The sequence below is a fragment of the Littorina saxatilis genome, linkage group LG2 (assembly GCF_037325665.1).
Source record: "Littorina saxatilis isolate snail1 linkage group LG2, US_GU_Lsax_2.0, whole genome shotgun sequence".
NCBI lineage: Eukaryota > Metazoa > Mollusca > Gastropoda > Littorinimorpha > Littorinidae > Littorina > Littorina saxatilis.
Window position 1 is genome coordinate 32,376,310 of NC_090246.1, and position 13,915 is coordinate 32,390,224.

Genomic DNA, 13,915 nt, shown 5'->3' on the forward strand with positions numbered 1-13,915 from the left:
AACATTCCGATTAGGAGGTCGATGTCTTATCCACTACGCCACTGCGCCCGTTGTTGAGTGTTCGAATCCAGGCTGCGCCTTGTGGGTTGAGGGTGGAGATGCTTCCGATCTTTCAGGTTAACTTATGTGAAGACCCGCTAGTGCCTTATCACCCTTCGTGTGTACACGCAAGCACAAGATTAATTGCGTACGGAAAAGATCCTGTAATTCATGTCAGAGTTCGATGGGTCATAGAAACACGAAAATACCAAGCATGCAAACCACGGAAGCGGAGTATGGCTGCCTAAATGGCGGGGTAAAACGATCATACACACAAAATCCCAGTCGTACAAAAAAAACAACACACGAACGTACGCGGGATTTTCAGCCCATGATGCACAAAGAAGAAGAAGAGGAAGAAGAAGAAGAAGAAGAAGAAGAAGAAGAAGAAGAAGAAGAAGAAGAAGAAGATGTCTAAGTGAAACGATCAGTCTATTCTAAGTAAAGCCTTGGCATATCTGTGGCGGTGAACATGGTCGTGCACACACACACACACACAGACACACACACACACAGACACATACACACACAGACACATACACACACACACACACACACACACACACACACACACACACACACACACACACAAGCACATAATTATACACAGACACAGACACAGACACAGACAGACAGACACACACACACACACACACACAAACACACACACACACACACACACACAAACACACACCCACACACACATCCCACTACACAAGCAGCTGAAAGCTCAGTGCCCGAACTAATCGCATCCCCTTCCCCACCCTCAACGCACAATCCAAATGATGGATGGTGCAATAATTTATTGGCATTTCCTCTTCGTTTCCTCCTATCAAAGCTTCGATTTGGCCCCCTCTCCCCTAAAACAATTTTCAGACCCCACGCCTAATTTGCGCCGCTGGATTCAGTGTTACGGCCTTCTTGCGTGCGAAATGGAGCTGCTCTTTCCACGCGTGCGTATCAGATAGCGAAAATCGCGCGCCAAAAAAACGAACAGCGGAAAACTCGCCATAAACAGTCGTCCCATAAATAGAGCTATGCAGAGGTCGGCCCGGGTGTGTGCGCGTTTCTTTTAAATGATGGATTCATTTTGTATCGCCTTCTGAGTTCTGAAACGGCAGTATTATAGTGTAGTTTTTAGTTTGAATAAGTTTCCGTTTTATTTTGTTTTTTATGTTTGTGCGTGTGTATGCTTTTTCAGTTTAAAATGCTTCGCTTTCAGGTCGAAGAGGCTGCTTCAGAGTATCGCTTAGAAGATGCCGAACAATAAGATCGATGTCTGGCAGTGGTCACCTCGGGATTTCAAGTCGGCCCGGCGGACGACACTGGAGTGGATTTCAAGACTTTCGTGTGGATGGCTATTCATAGAATACAGCAACTTAAAAGAAAGAGCAAATTGACAACGAAGAAACTCGCCAGTCTGGCCAAGCTGGGCCAAGTTAGCAAAAATAAAGTGCAACAGACGAATTCGGGAAATAACTCTGTCGGGTTTGTATTGATTATGACTCGAAATGAGGAACACTTTTGCTTTCATTGAGGCAAACTTTCCAACGTGACATTATTGGCCAGTCACTACTGAGCGGTCTGTCTCTACACGTGATCCATCTCCACATTTGGATACACACCCCTCGCTAGTGACTGGCCAAGAATGTCACGTGGGATAGTTTGCCTTGAAGCCATATGTACTCGATGACTATACACGCTAATTGCTTTACCAACAGCTGGAGACATGCTAAATTAAGTTCCCTGCAAAATATTGTGGTCTAGGACCCCTTCAATGTTGAGATATGTTAATTTTCATTTTGATCTGGATCGTCCTATTTATAGATTTGCCAACAGAGGTAGCGTTGACGCAAGGGAAATAACTCCGCGTCTTTGTTCACATCCAAAGTTTTTGAGACTCTAAAACAAGCTGTAATGCATGTATATGGTCCGCGCATGGCGACATATCGTCATTACATGGTCTTATGGTGCGTTTGACATCGATTATGGGCGAACTACACTTTGTAAACACGGGAGCGCGTACATATGCCTTTAATAAAAAACGAGAGATTTCACTCTTACACAACCCATACGCGTGGGAAAGTTTGCCTGAATAAAAGCGAGATATTTCACTCTTACACAACCCATACGCGTGGGAAAGTTTGCCTGATTAAAAGTGAGAGATTTCACTCTTACACAACCCATACGCGTGGGAAAGTTTGCCTGATTAAAAGCGAGATATTTCACTCTTACATAACCCATACGCGTGGGAAAGTTTGCCTGATAAAAGCGAGAGATTTCACTCTTACACATCCCATACACGTGGGAAAGTTTGCCTGAATAAAAGCGAGAGATTTCACTCTTACACAGCCCATACGCGTGGGAAAGTTTGCCTGATTAAAAGCGAGAGATTTCACTCTTACACAACCCATACACGTGGGAAAGTTTGCCTTATTAAAAGCGAGATATTTCACTCTTACACAACCCATACGCGTGGGAAAGTTTGCCTGATTAAAAGCGAGATATTTCACTCTTACACAACCCATACACGTGGGAAAGTTTGCTTGAATAAAAGTGAGATATTTCACTCTTACACAACCCATACACGTGGGAAAGTTTGCCTGATTAAAAGCGAGATATTTCACTCTTACACAACCCATACACGTGGGAAAGTTTGCCTGATTAAAAGCGAGATATTTCACTCTTACACAACCCATACGCGTGGGAAAGTTTGCCTGATTAAAAGCGAGATATTTCACTCTTACACAACCCATACGCGTGGGAAAGTTTGCCTGATAAAAGAGAGAGATTTCACTCTTACACATCCCATACGCGTGGGAAAGCTTGCCTGAATAAAAGCCAGAGATTTCACTCTTACACATCCCATACGCGTGGGAAAGTTTGCCTGATTAAAAGCGAGAGATTTCACTCTTACACAACCCATACGCGTGGGAAAGTTTGCCTGAATAAAAGCAAGAGATTTCACTCTTACGCAACCCATACGAACCAGACAGAGTTATTTCCGAACATCGCCCATTGAGAATACAGACACTCACCAGTTTGGTCAAGTTGCCGAAGGAAAAGAACTCAAAGGGCGGCTGTGAGTTGTAGTAGCGGACGATCTCGTGGAAGCGAGAAGAGTTGGTAGTGGACGCTACGGCCGTTGGTTTGACCACCAATAGCGCGCGCTCCCCATGACGAAACCTCACGATGGACGTGTCGAATGATCCTGAAATCATTCACAAAGAGAGCTGTCATAGTGACAAATTAACAGAAAATGAAGAGAAAAGAAATGAGACAGAAATGTTACCGACAGAAAATTGACGCAAACAAGTTATAACATGGTAAGCACGGGTTCATACAAGAACAAATAGGAAGAATAATCACAGGGAAAATTATCAGGGAAAAAATTAGCACTGAGAAAAGTAACCGACAGAAAACACATCGAGAAAAAGAACACAGAGAAAATTAACAGAGAAAATGATCACAGATAATTTTAACACGCAGAAACTCAATACAAATAAAAGTACCCCACAGAAAACTCTTGTGAATAAATAAAGTAACAAGAAGGGCAAAGCCCATACGACTCACATGCTTTACACATTTTTCCTACCAAAATACATGTGACCTTGACCAGGTCATCCAAGGTCATGCAACACAAAGCTGTTAATTCAAGACATAGGAAGTACAATGGTGCTTATTGGCTCTTTCTACCATGAGATATGGTCACTTTTAGTGGTTCACTACCTTATTTTGGTCACATTTCATAAGGGTCAAAGTGACCTTGACCTTGATCATATGTGACCGAATGTGTCTCATGATGAAAGCATAACATGTGCCCCACATAATTTTTAAGTTTGAAACAGTTATCTTCCATAGTTCAGGGTCAAGGTCACTTCAAAATATGTATACAATCCAACTTTGAAGAGCTCCTGTGACCTTGACCTTGAAGCAAGGTAAACCAAACTGGTATCAAAAGATGGGGCTTACTTTGCCCTATATATCATATATAGGTGAGGTATTGAATCTCAAAAACTTCAGAGAAAATGGGAAAAATATGAAAAATAGCTGTTTTTTAGGCAACATTTATGGCCCTGCGACCTTGACCTTGAAGCAAGGTCAAGATGCTATGTATGTTTTTTGGGGCCTTGTCATCATACACCATCTTGCCAAATTTGGTACTGATAGACTGAATAGTGTCCAAGAAATATCCAACGTTAAAGTTTTCCGGACGGACGGACGGACGGACGGACGGACGGACGACTCGGGTGAGTACATAGACTCACTTTTGCTTCGCATGTGAGTCAAAAAGTAACCCACAATAAATCAACTTAACGCAGTAAAACAGAAATACCCAGAAATAAAGCAACAATAACATAATCAGAATCTTGAATCTTGAAATAAAAAGAAAACACACCAGTAACCAGGTTAGGTACGTTTATATCTATAATCAATATTTCGGCACGTTACTGCCTTCTTCGGGATGGTAAGCTTATCGATCATTGTATTATTATTTAAGTTATTGAGACATCCCAGTGCACTAAGGGATTTATAGAGCAAATCGAGAAAATTCATTATTGAACGAAGCGCATAGTGCTGAGTTCAATAATTATTTTCGAGATTTGCTCTATAAATCCCTTAGTGCACTGGGATTGTTTCAATAACGATATTGTCAGTACCGCCAGAGAAAAAAGAAGATTCAAAACGCACATTTTGCAACGCGCATTTGGATAGGCGTAACTGTGTGGTCAGGTTTGTGTCAGATCTACTTTTGTGTGGGCTGTCTCAAGTGTGTCGTGCTTTCGTCACACGCAAACTCTTGTTTTAATTTCTGTTGGTAAATTCCAGTGTAGCGTTAAGCTAAAAAGTGATGATCTTTCATAGAGACCTCATTTAAACTCTGAGAAAGGACTGTGCTCTTAGTTATTTTCGATTCGAAACCTTCATCGAGCTTCGACAGATTGACTGTGCAGAGTTTTTCCCCTTGCCAAGGTCGACGGAAAGCACATTTTCAAAATAAATGTGGCATGTTTCTCGTGTGGTATCTTCACTCATCGGGGAGTCTGGTACTAAATATGAACGGTAAGAATGCTCTGAACCCTACACGTATTATATCCCCATCGTTTTATCGTTCACATTTGCCCAACATGTTAATTTGCTGAGCGGGATTTATGTCGTCTGCTAGGCTATAGCAATCGAACCACTTCACTGAGTCTCATTTCAAAAACAAAAATTGCTCGTCACGTTGCACTGTTAGCTGCTGGGAATTGTATACTAACTCATCATTTGGTAATGTGGATAATAAGCTACATGCCACTAACATGGCATAATTATGAGAGGAATCTTCGCAAGTCGAAACTGAAAAATTAGACACAGCGGGTTCTATTTTTAGATCAGTGGCAACTGTGGCACAGGCACATGCAATCTGTCAGAAAAAACCCACTTCTGCTTTAATTGAGAAGCAGGAAATTTATGGTCATAATCATTGGTATTGTGGAGAATATAAGCTACATGTCATTGATTAATTGTGAGGATGAGAGTACACTCTCGCTTAGGCAAAGGGCGGAAGAATACGCTCTGTGGAAAAGTTAGCGCACTCCAAGAGTGCGCTAACAGTTTTAGCGCATCGCCATTAGCCAATCAACTGGTTCACATCAGTCATGTGACACCAGTACTTACTGACAATTATTATTATTGCAAGGATGTGAGCAAACTGACAACAGAATCCTCGGTCAAAACTTGAAGAAGTAGAGAATATATAAATTTATATATAATATAATATATATATATATAATATTAATATTTAATATTAATAATATAAAGAATATATGATTCGTTAAAAACGAATTAAATTACTTAAGTTAAATTGTGACCCTCCACCACGAAATGAGTCGCATGTCACCTCGCGCGGTTCTGCGCTAGGCGTAATATAAGTCCGGAGAGTGTCTGGTAACAGTGTGAGGGTCACCTTAGTCACAGGCTTATAACTCAAACAGTTTTCGCTCTTTTCTAAAACGGTTTTCACCACTGGATAGAGCCTAAAAATCTCTTTAGGAAAATGTACAAATATGAAAATCGTGCAAAGGTGACATGCGACTCATTCCGTGGTGGAGGGTCACAATTATAAATTACGTCTTGAATCTTGAATCTGTTTTACGTCAAAAGTCGTAATGCGAAGCGGACCGTCCTCCAAATTCATCTTTGGAAAACAACAACAAAGTAAAACAATACAGAGGTCTCAAACAAATCTTTTCTTATGTCATCCAAACAAATGAGTAAAAACACATCTGAGCATGTGTACATGTCCTGTTACAGTGCACTGGACAACACTATGATTCATAGGTCTTATTGGGTTGGGGAAGTAATACTGGCGATGTTTGACTCAGACCGAGTGGCCTCACAAAAAAGCCTTCCCAGTTCAAATGACAATGATGAATGCTATTCTGGGTGTGCAATTTTTGCAAGGATGTGAGCAAACTGACAACAGAATCCTCGGTAAAAACTTGAAGAAGTAGAGCAATTCCCTGGGGACGGGAAGAAATGGAGAAAATAGAGAGAGAGAGAGAGAGAGAGAGAGAGAGAGAGAGAGAGAGAGAGAGAGAGAGAGAGAGAGAGAGAGAGAGAGAGAGAGAGAGACAAGTCTGAAGTCTGAAGTCTGAATGTTTTAATGAGTAGGCCTTGGGCCCTTTTCATGGAGATGAGCACATCTCAAGCACCAGCATACAAATGCACATAGTAAACAACAAGTCGCGTAAGGCGAAAATACAATATTTAGTCAAGTAGCTGTCGAACTCACAGAATGAAACTGAACGCAACGCAACGCAGCAAGACCGTATACTCGTAGCATCGTCACTCCACCGCCCGTGGCAAAGGCAGTGCACGTGGAATTGACAAGAAGAGCGGGGTATTCGTTGCGCTGAGAAGGATAGCACGCTTTTCTGTACCTCTCTTCGTTTTAACTTTCTGAGCGTGTTTTTAATCCAAACATATCATATCTATATATTTTTGGAATCAGGAACCGACAAGGAATAAGATGAAAGTGTTTTTAAATTGATTTCGAAAAAAAAAATTTGATAATAATTTTTATATATTTAATTTTTAGAGCTTGTTTTTAATCCGAATATAACATATTGATATGTTTTTGGAATCAGCAAATGATGGCGAATAAGATAAACGTAAATTTGGATCGTTTTATAAATTTTTATTTTTTTTTACAATTTTCAGATTTTTAATGACCAAAGTCATAAATTAATTTTTAAGCCACCAAGCTGAAATGCAATACCGAACCCCGGGCTTCGTCGAAGAGTACTTGACCAAAATTTCAACCAATTTGGTTGAAAAATGAGGGCGTGACAGTGCCGCCTCAACTTTCACGAAAAGCCGGATATGACGTCATCAAAGACATTTATCCACAAAATGAAAAAAACGTTCGGGGATTTCATACCCAGGAACTCTCATGTCAAATTTCATAAAGATCGATCCAGTAGTTTAGTCTGAATCGCTCTACACACACACACACACGCACACACACACACACATACACCACGACCCTCGTTTCGATTCCCCCTCGATGTTAAAATATTTAGTCAAAACTTGACTAAATATAAAAACAAGGACATCCTACTCATTATATATCAGGGGCGGATCTGGGTTTTGAAAGGGGGGGGTGCAAAGTTCTTTTTTTGTTTTTTTGTATCTTATTAGCGAAGGCGCGAAGCGCCGAACCGATGGCGCGAAGCGCCGAGCATGCTGGGGGTCCGGGGGCATGTCCCCCCGGAATTTTTTTTTAAAAAGGAAGCAAAATTGTGCAATCTGGTGCAATCTGAGCGTGTAAAGTGCTATTTTCAGGTGATACATTTTTCTTCTTTTTTTTTTCTTCTTTTTTTTTTGTCCCGCTGGGGGGGGGGGGGGGGGGGGTGCAATTGCACCCATTGCACCCCCCCCAGATCCGCCCCTGTATATAATCCTATTCCAATAATTCCGGTGTGCTTTTTACACACTTGCGCGTACATGGGTGTTTGTGTTTGCGTGTGGTCATATGAATGGTGTGTGTCTGTGAGTGTATGTTTACGAGCGCGTGTATGCTTTGTAAGGGAGTATCGCCCTGTTTCGTTTACGGATTACGGATTACGAATAGAAAGCGCCTTCATGACAAATGTAGAAAAACGTAGCAATAGCGGGTTACTAGTGTTTGAAAACAGCATGGTTAATTTAAACAATGATGGGATTCTAGTGTATTTTCGTGGAATATAATATTCTCTTAACTCAGCATATTTAGGGCATACTAAAACAAAGTGGACTTCATCTTGAACACTGCCACAACAAAATGGACAAGATAAATCAGCGGAGGTTGCATTTAAATTAAAGCGAAATCGATGCACTTTCAGAGGAGATACTCCCAATCTAAGTCTAATCAGAAGATTTCTAGCTTTAATATGTTTCAAATCACTTAAATAGTTGGATAATGTTAGGGTTGATTTGAAGGTTCTGTACAGAGAGAAACGTTCACTTCCTTGTACATTTTCAAGCCAGGTTTGCTTATAGGATGAAATAAGTGTTTCTTTAAATGCTGTTAGGAACGCCCTCTCATCGCCAACACCTTGGTTTTCCCATACTTCATCAAAACCGTACATGTACAGAGACAGAGACAGAGACAGAGAGAGAGAGACAGAGAGAGAGAGAGAGAGAGAGAGAGAGAGACAGAGAGAGAGAGAGAGAGACAGAGAGAGAGAGAGAGACAGTGAGAGAGACAGAGATAGAGAGAGAGAGAGACAGAGAGAGAGAGAGAGAGAGAGAGAGAGAGAGAGAGAGAGAGAGAGAGAGAGAAAAGGGGAGAGGGGGCGGATGATTGGGGAAGGGGTGTTAGTCCAAGGGTCAGGTGAAGTAAATAGCACTGCAATTATCAGCTTCATTTAACGGTCTACCCCGACAAAAATATGCACAGAATAAGATGTGTCTAATTACTGAGAACAATCATTTTTAAAGTAAAAAATGTCAAAATAAACTCGATTCTAACGTGGCGATTTTAGAAATTTCAGTTTTTCTAATACAACACAGGTTGAAATTCAGTTTCTGCCTACTTGTATTATTTCATAAATAAAACAAAAATCCGAGTGCATGCTAGCAACTAGAGAGCCAGAATTGAAGCACACACAATTACCTTAGGTTTTAACAAGTAATTTGTTATAATGAAGTGTTCTTTCTGAAATTAGATTACATTTTTCCTAGTTTACGTCTAATTTTCTTCTATTACTCCTAGCGTATACTTCTCTGAGGCCGAAATCAACCGTTGAAAGTGCCCAAAAGTTGTACTCACATTTGGAGAAATAACCTGGCTTTCACTGACATGTCTTGGTTTGTACACTGAACGCGTGTTTTTTTTACGTTACCTTTATACGTCACCCTACCCCCTAAAACAAATGACGTGTAAAAGACAAGTTCCCGCAAATTGCCGTGGGATTTAGCATTTTGTAAGCTTTTACTGATGACAAAAGATATTATGTTTAATTGGTCAGTCTTTCAGAAGCCAGAACGCACTCTGTTGATTTGAAAAACGTCATGCGTATGACGTCACAACAGATTGTCATGAGTATATACACACATTAAGCCCTCGTTAAGCACTCGCGCATGCTAACAATCAAACACAACCCCGGTAGAAGCTGATTTAAAGCAAATAGATATGAGAACAAGTATTTCTGTGTTATAGGAGAGGTTGAGGCTTAATTTCAGCCAAGAAACAGAACGGTAAATGTAATTTCAGACTCATTGAAGATGAAGTCATAGAACAACAGGTGCTTCACACTGAATCAGAATTCCAACTCTCTTTGTATTCAGTGCTAGATTTTGTTTTGACAATTGCTATGTGTTATGTACTTTGACATTCATATAGGCGCTCTTTTAATTTAATATTGTCAACTGAGTTACTAGAACTCCAGAAATCCGATAAAGGCGCGTCCGTCCAAATGATACATGCGTTATACAGATTCGCAAGATCTTGGCTGAAATAGCATGACCCTGTAGAATCGCAAATCATTGTGTGAAAATCTGGGAAATGTAATCCCTTAGGCGTCCCGATGCCACAAGACGTGTGTCGTAAATTTTGTAAGATCAGATCTGTCGCTGAACCAAACAGGACATAACCATATCTGTCTAGACATTGATTCACCAAAAAACGAATCGATCATTAGCTAAATGGCCAAGTGTTAGGGACATATGATCCAGGAAATAGGTTGTATTTCCTGTTAGCGATATATCAGACTTTGAGAGAGAGAGAGAGAGAGAGAGAGAGAGAGAGAGAGAGAGAGAGAGAGAGACAGAGAGAGACAGACATACAGACAGACAGACAGACAGGCAGAGAGAGTGAGAGAGACAGACATGGCGCGAGAGAGAGAGAGAGAAATAGAGAGAGAGAGAGAGAGAGAGAGAGAGTGAGAGAGAGAGAGAGAGAGAGAGAGAGAGAGAGAGATAAGGCCTAAAAAAAATAGGTGTGGTTACGGTAACCCGACCTACCCTATTTTTAGGGGCCGACCCTGTAGCTTTTTATTACATTTGTCACCAAAAAAAACACACAAAAAACCCAAAAAAAACTAGTGCAGAAAACGCAATGAAAGTGAAATCGCCCGAGTCGCACATTTATTTCCCTGTCAAGTAGGTTTAATTTGTACACATTAGAAAAAAAAGTAAAAACAAAAAAAAAGTGACTGCCTACCTTCCTACCCTATTTTTTTTGGCTATGTTACCGTAACCACACCTTTTTTTTTGGCCTAAAGAGACAGAGAGAGACAGAGAGACAGAAAGACAGAAAGACAGCGATACAGAGACAGAGAGATAGAGACAGAAAGACAAAAACAGGTTTCTAAGCAAAATGAAACTCTTTGGATCCGACGAAAGATCAGCAAGCAGCTAGCTGTTCAGGTCGTTGAGGTCAACAGGTCCATGGCGAAAGACGTCCAATGCCAACTACACAACACCTATAAAGATGGTACCAGACACGTGGGAGGAATGACCATTTACATAAAAGGACTCCCACGAGAATCAAACACCTTGGTGTTCCAGACGAAAACTGGTGATAATAAAATCAAGAATGTGAGGAGGAGGGCAATGGAATGGGGATGCAATATTCCACCCACCAAGCAAATGTCTTAGATTCGTGGCTGGAGAGAAGACGTGTTTGTCGAAAGGGATATATTGAGGAGGCGGAGGTTTTTTCAAACATCTGTTTTTTTGGGGGAGGGGGGGTAGATAAGATAATATTTTCTTTGTTAATAAGGGTTATGATGCGAACAATTGCTGAGTGGTGGGTTTTTTTTTTACCAGAAGCTCTCGCCCTGTTAGGAAAACTCTAAAGGTGATAATTATGTACTTCGTGAACATTTACCAACCAAAAGAGATAGAGGGAGAGAGAGAAAGATGGGGAGGGGGAGAGAGATAGGGGGAGAATAAAAGAGAAAGAAAGTGGGAGTGAGAGACATGGGGGGAGAGAGAGAGAGAAAGAGAGAGAGAGAGAGAGAGAGAGACTCTCTCTCTCTCTCTCTCTCTCTCTCTCTCTCTCTCTCTCTCTCTCTCTCTCTCTCTCCCTCTATCCCTTTTATTTAACACAACAAGTATGGTCAATAAATATAATTATCTCAGATAAAAGTCACAGGAATCAATCCATCGAAAAGGTTGCAGCAAAAAACACAGGAGCAGATCAAATTTAGATTTGCACCAACTTAACACACAAAAATGCAATCGTATCTCTCCTTCCATCACGCAGGCAAAAGTGTTACCGTTTAGCTAAAACCTTTTAGCTTAACGTTTGCCTGAAAAGAAGCACACAAAACAACACATGCGGAAATTTAGGCCATGCGAACTTAAAGAAACCTTCCTTCACGTACAGAGCATTTTAAAATTGACCAGAGATCCATCCGGGCCTTTACATGGTATACGAGCATTCTTCAACTTGGTCACATGCAATACATCTACAGCCTAGCTGCTTTCTATGTAGAGTGGAAATTATGTTTTGCTGAATTAAATTCATTACTGACACCAGTGTTAACGTGTGAATTCAATTAAGTACATGTATATATAAAAATTAAAAAAAATCACACTCCGCACAGGAAGCAGGCAGGCTGTTGAGGTGGGTATGTGTCCACATGGAAGGGTGCTCGTATGTCATGTAAATGCCTGGGTTGATATGCACCAGAATCTTACCAACCAGGTGTATGATTGGTTGAAATTGAGGTTTGTTTGTGATTGCAACCAATCCAACCCCGCGGCTGGCTCCCACCTGGGTAGTAACTTTCTTGCACACATCATCCCTGGGCAGATCCGCCAGGATGATTCACAAGATCGCTTACACACGAGGAAAAGTATCTGAAAACTTTAAAAACACCTAGAGAGCGAAAGATAGATAGATATATATCTGTTGCTTTTTGGGTCCAGCGGACCATATAGGCCAAATCAGGACCCCACAAGTTTAACATTACACAAATTTATATTAAACCAATTTCAAAAAACAAAGTCAGGAAATGTATCACAGTAAAACTATATATCACAGTAAAACTATTATCACAGGCGTGGCACCATGGTGCATCTTCTCTTTTAAGCAGGTGAACATGTGTTATATAAGTGTGACCAGTGTGTAACCTTGCCAAAACACTTTCTTCTTTTCTACTTGAAGCCATCAAAACTACACAAGACACGCCCTGAGCATTAAGGTGTCAGCCACTCATCCCCTGGTCACACATGACAAACTCGGAATTCACCATATCTTGGGGAGAAAAAGGTGGAGAATTTTATGGGTTAGAAAAGGTAAGTGAAGGGGCTTTGGGGAGGCAGAAATAGAGAAGAAACAAGAAAAAGATCCTAATTAGGTTTACGGCATCGAGAGTGATGCGACCTTCTCTCAGAAGTTAGTAGAAAAGGCTCCTCTGTGAAGGAAATCACGAATAACACTAACAGGCAAAGTTTGATAGTGATATCCTCCACGCTTTTAGAGCGCTAACCAGATATAGTAGCGTGACATAGCGAAGTGTGGTGCACGTACTGCTCACTGACCGAGAGAGTTGACTTTGTAAATCGCAACGAAGATATCGTTACACTTAACCACTGTCCAGCGACAGGGAGGGGTTGTCACAGGAATCGACCGGGAGAAAGGAAGCCCGAGTAGAGCACCTAACAGGTAAATGGAATAAGCATTTGAATACCGTTAATGTTTATCGCATAAGTTGAATCGATTAACACTGTAACTTTAAACATAGCAGACCGATATCTAAGACAAGATGTCCGCTATTTATGTTGTGCAGTGCGTCGTGTAACCGGTCGTAAAGGAAGGTAGCGACCAGATGACAGAATGAAGGATCTGAGAAGCCGCCGGAATATCAAGCCTATAGACTCGCATAGCTGAGATTCGACGGGATTTCTAGAAGCTAGTGCACGGTTATTTTTGTCCGTAGAGTTGGACCATAGTGGTCACAGGGCGATAGAAACTGAGTAGACCGAGGTCACCAGTATCAGGAATTAGTAGTAAAATACATTTCCTAGTGAACAGCAATAGACGCTGTGTAATTCTGCGTATGACCAGAATTAAAATATGTCTACAATATCTTAATTACTTAAGAGATAAGGAATATTTCGTAGACAGAGCAGACGGTGTTTTAAGTCTGCCATAGTAGGAACTATAACAGGTTTTTGTTGACTACACACGAGCAGTGAGTAGATACCTGTAAATTAGATATCGTGTGCCTGTGAGTTCACGGACTGTTTGTGTAGTTTTATACCTAAGTGAAGGGTAGAGAGTTTTGTTATTGCAATTGTGTACGAGATTGTCATCTCGAGTGTTTTTTTGCCTACCAAAACTGTGAGTACTGGATTTTTGAGTACCTAACATTTATGTTCATGATTGTGTGTATTT

At 41.0% G+C, this 13,915-nt stretch overlaps 1 protein-coding gene across 1 annotated transcript in view; it reads right to left on the reverse strand.

The window, feature by feature from the left end:
* Positions 1 to 13,915, reverse strand: part of LOC138958779 (guanylate cyclase 32E-like) — a 208,202-nt gene that overhangs the window by 67,157 nt on the left and 127,130 nt on the right. Inside the window, exon 5 of the mRNA XM_070330071.1 lies at positions 3,078 to 3,250. Coding sequence (XP_070186172.1) covers positions 3,078 to 3,250 — 173 coding nt within the window. The remainder of the gene's footprint in view (positions 1 to 3,077; positions 3,251 to 13,915) is intronic.